This window comes from Pezoporus wallicus, unplaced genomic scaffold (assembly GCF_028554395.1).
Source record: "Pezoporus wallicus isolate ANWC-B61680 ecotype Strahan unplaced genomic scaffold, APGP_CSIRO_Pwel_v1 contig_8013, whole genome shotgun sequence".
NCBI classification, from domain to species: domain Eukaryota; kingdom Metazoa; phylum Chordata; class Aves; order Psittaciformes; family Psittacidae; genus Pezoporus; species Pezoporus wallicus.
The window spans coordinates 274653-277284 of record NW_026636761.1 but is presented as its reverse complement, the minus strand read 5'-3'; the positions used below and the strand labels follow the sequence as shown (position 1 = coordinate 277284).

Below are 2632 nucleotides of genomic sequence, written 5' to 3'. Positions count from 1 at the left end.
CTGCAGGTACCACAGAGACCGGAGCGGAGCGGGCCCTCCCTCACGGCTCCTCGGAGCCGCCCCCCGGGGCGGGAGCCGCCCCCCGCTCACCTGTGTGAGGGGAGCAGCGCAAGGAGGCAGCCCCCGGCCCCATGGCCGCTCCACCGGACACCCGCTCCCGGCCAGACCCGCCGGGTCCCCGCCGGGTCCCCACCGCCCTCCCGGGCCACACGGCCCCTGTCAGGATTTGAACAGCGCCAGGAGCCCGCCTCACCCTCATTGGCCCCTTCACCCGCCCATCACACCGCTTTCTCCGCACCCTCCCGGCTGCCGTGTGGATGCGGGCCGGGGTGCCTGACTGCGCGGGTGGCGAGAGCAGATGCTGAGGGGCCGGAGGAGGATGGAGTGCACCCTCGATGCGCAGAGTTTGATCAGTATTTCCCTGCGGAAGATCCACAGCTCCCGCACTCAGCGAGGCGGCATCAAGCTCCACAAGAACCTGCTCGTCTCCTATGTGCTCCGCAACGCCCGGCAGCTCTACCTGAGCGAGCGCTACGCCGAGCTCTACCGCCGCCAGCAGCAGCACTACCCGGACGGAGCCCCGCTCCTCGCCATGCCCGCCTGCCCGCCGCCCTCCGCCGCCGCCGCCCCGCCGGAGCTGGCGGTTCTCCCGCTGCCCGCCGACACGCAGGACCGCGAGGCGCGGAGCTGCGCGGTGATGCGGGGCGGTGCGGAGCTGCTGGAGGGGCCGGTGTGTGCGGCACCCCCGGAGCTGCAGAGAGCGCCCTGCAGAGACTCAATCCCGGGCTTCTACCGGGCCGCCGGCAGCGCCGGTCCCGGTGGTGGTGGTGGTGGTGGTGGTGGAAACAGCGCGGCCCCGGGGCTGCTCTACGCTGCCGGTTGTGACTTCGGGACCGGGGGGGTACCGCACTGTAGCAGCCGCACCACGGTGCTGGATTTGGACACTCACGTCGTGACCACGGTGGAGAACGGGTACTTGCACCAGGACTGCTGCTCGCAGTGCCCCTGCTGCTGCCAGCCGGTAGCGGGGCTCGCCTCCCCGCCGCCCGCACCGGGCACCAAGCGCAAGTATTACCCGGGGCAGGAGGAGGAAGAGGAGGGGGTGGAGGAAGGGGAGCCGGGGGGAGGCGGGGTGGCGGGCGGCCCCCCCTTCGCCCCGTGCACCAAACGCGCCCGTTTCGAGGAGTACAGCGCCGAGCACCCCCAGGACTCTTCCAACATCTCCAACTTGATCTCCATCTTCGGCTCCGGTTTCACGGGGCTGGTGAGCCGGCAGCAGGCGGACTCGGAGCAGCCCCTCAACGGGCAGCTGTGCGGCAAGCAGGCGCTGGCGAGCCTGGGAGCCTGGACTCGGGCCATCGTCGCGTTTTAGAGAGGAGCGGGGAGCAAATAGAGGTTGGGGGGGGGGACACGGACATGGGGTTGGAAGGAGGTGGGGGGGGGGGTGGAAAACGGGGGTGCGATCCGAGGGGACAGCGGCTCCGGAGTGGGGGGGGACCCTGAAACAAAGGCGGGGAGGGGGGAGGTTGGGGTGAGGGGAAGGGGGGTGTGGGGGGTGCCGAGGGGTGCGCAGGGGGGGTGGGAGGGCAGAGCCACGCTAGTGTTTTATAAATTGTACAATAAAGAAACCAAAACCCGAGCCGTTGGGACTTTGTTTTTGCGGGGGGGAACACCCAGAAAAAGCAAACAAAAAGATGTAACAAACAAACAAAAACAACGGAACCCAACAGCGGAGCCCCCACTTAGATCATCCTCTTTGTCCGCTCCGGCTCTCCCCGGGGCCGGTGCTACCGGCGGCAGCGCCACGTGAGAACCGGGACCCCCTTTTAACGCTGGTGCCGGGGTGCGGGGAGGGGGCAGCGGCCGCGGCCGGGTCCCGTTGGAGCGGTTGGGCACGGATCGCAGGGCAGGACCCGTTTAACTTTTCCTCCCCGGAGCTGCGCGGGGTGTTCCCAGCGGGAGAGCCCCGGAGGGCTCCGGGACGTGGGCTTGGGGACGGGGGTGTTTGAGGAGGGGAAAGGAGGGAAGCGCCCCCGGCAGCCTCCGCTTCAGTGTGCGCCTGCGGTGCCGCAGGTACCCGTGTCCCGCGGCTCACTCTTCCCCCCCCTCCTTTTCTCCTTAAAGTTCAACTGCTCCACTTTGAGCCTTCCACATCCTAGAACCAGCGGCGCTCGCTCCCGTGAAGGGCTCTGCCTGCTGCAGCCCCTTGATTTAGATCTCTCTCTGTTAATTATTGCTTTTTTCCCCTTTTAAAGAGAAACCTTTTGTTGTAAAAAGGTGCGTTTTCTGCTCGGCCTCCCCGCCTCGCCTTTGGTTCCGTTCGTGTCTTCTGCAGCCTGCCCGCTCCCAACTTCAGGGGGTCAGCACTGGGTGTAACCGAGGATGCTTTGCTAAACGGGCTGTTGGGGTCTTTTCCTTTTCTTTTGCTTTTCCCCCCTTTTTCTTTGTCTGTAACCCTGTGTTTCTGTGCATACGGAGCTGTACCGGGTAAAACTGTCCGGATTTGCTTAAATTTATAACCTTAATAAAAAGTCGGTTAGAAACTTGCTGTGCCCTCACTTTCCTTCACAGCCACAGCCCGCAGAAGCCCCATTCCAGACCCATCGCTTCTCCCCGCACCCGGGGAGGGGGA

At 65.8% G+C, this 2632-nt stretch overlaps 1 protein-coding gene across 1 annotated transcript; it reads left to right on the top strand.

The window, feature by feature from the left end:
- Window positions 1-272: 272 nt before the first annotated feature.
- IER5L (immediate early response 5 like) lies at window positions 273-1402 on the top strand. The gene has a single exon (XM_057401498.1). It carries the CDS (start codon window positions 359-361, stop codon window positions 1370-1372), a length of 1014 nt encoding a protein of 337 aa, XP_057257481.1. The 5' UTR covers window positions 273-358; the 3' UTR covers window positions 1373-1402.
- The last annotated feature ends 1230 nt before the right edge of the window (window positions 1403-2632 follow it).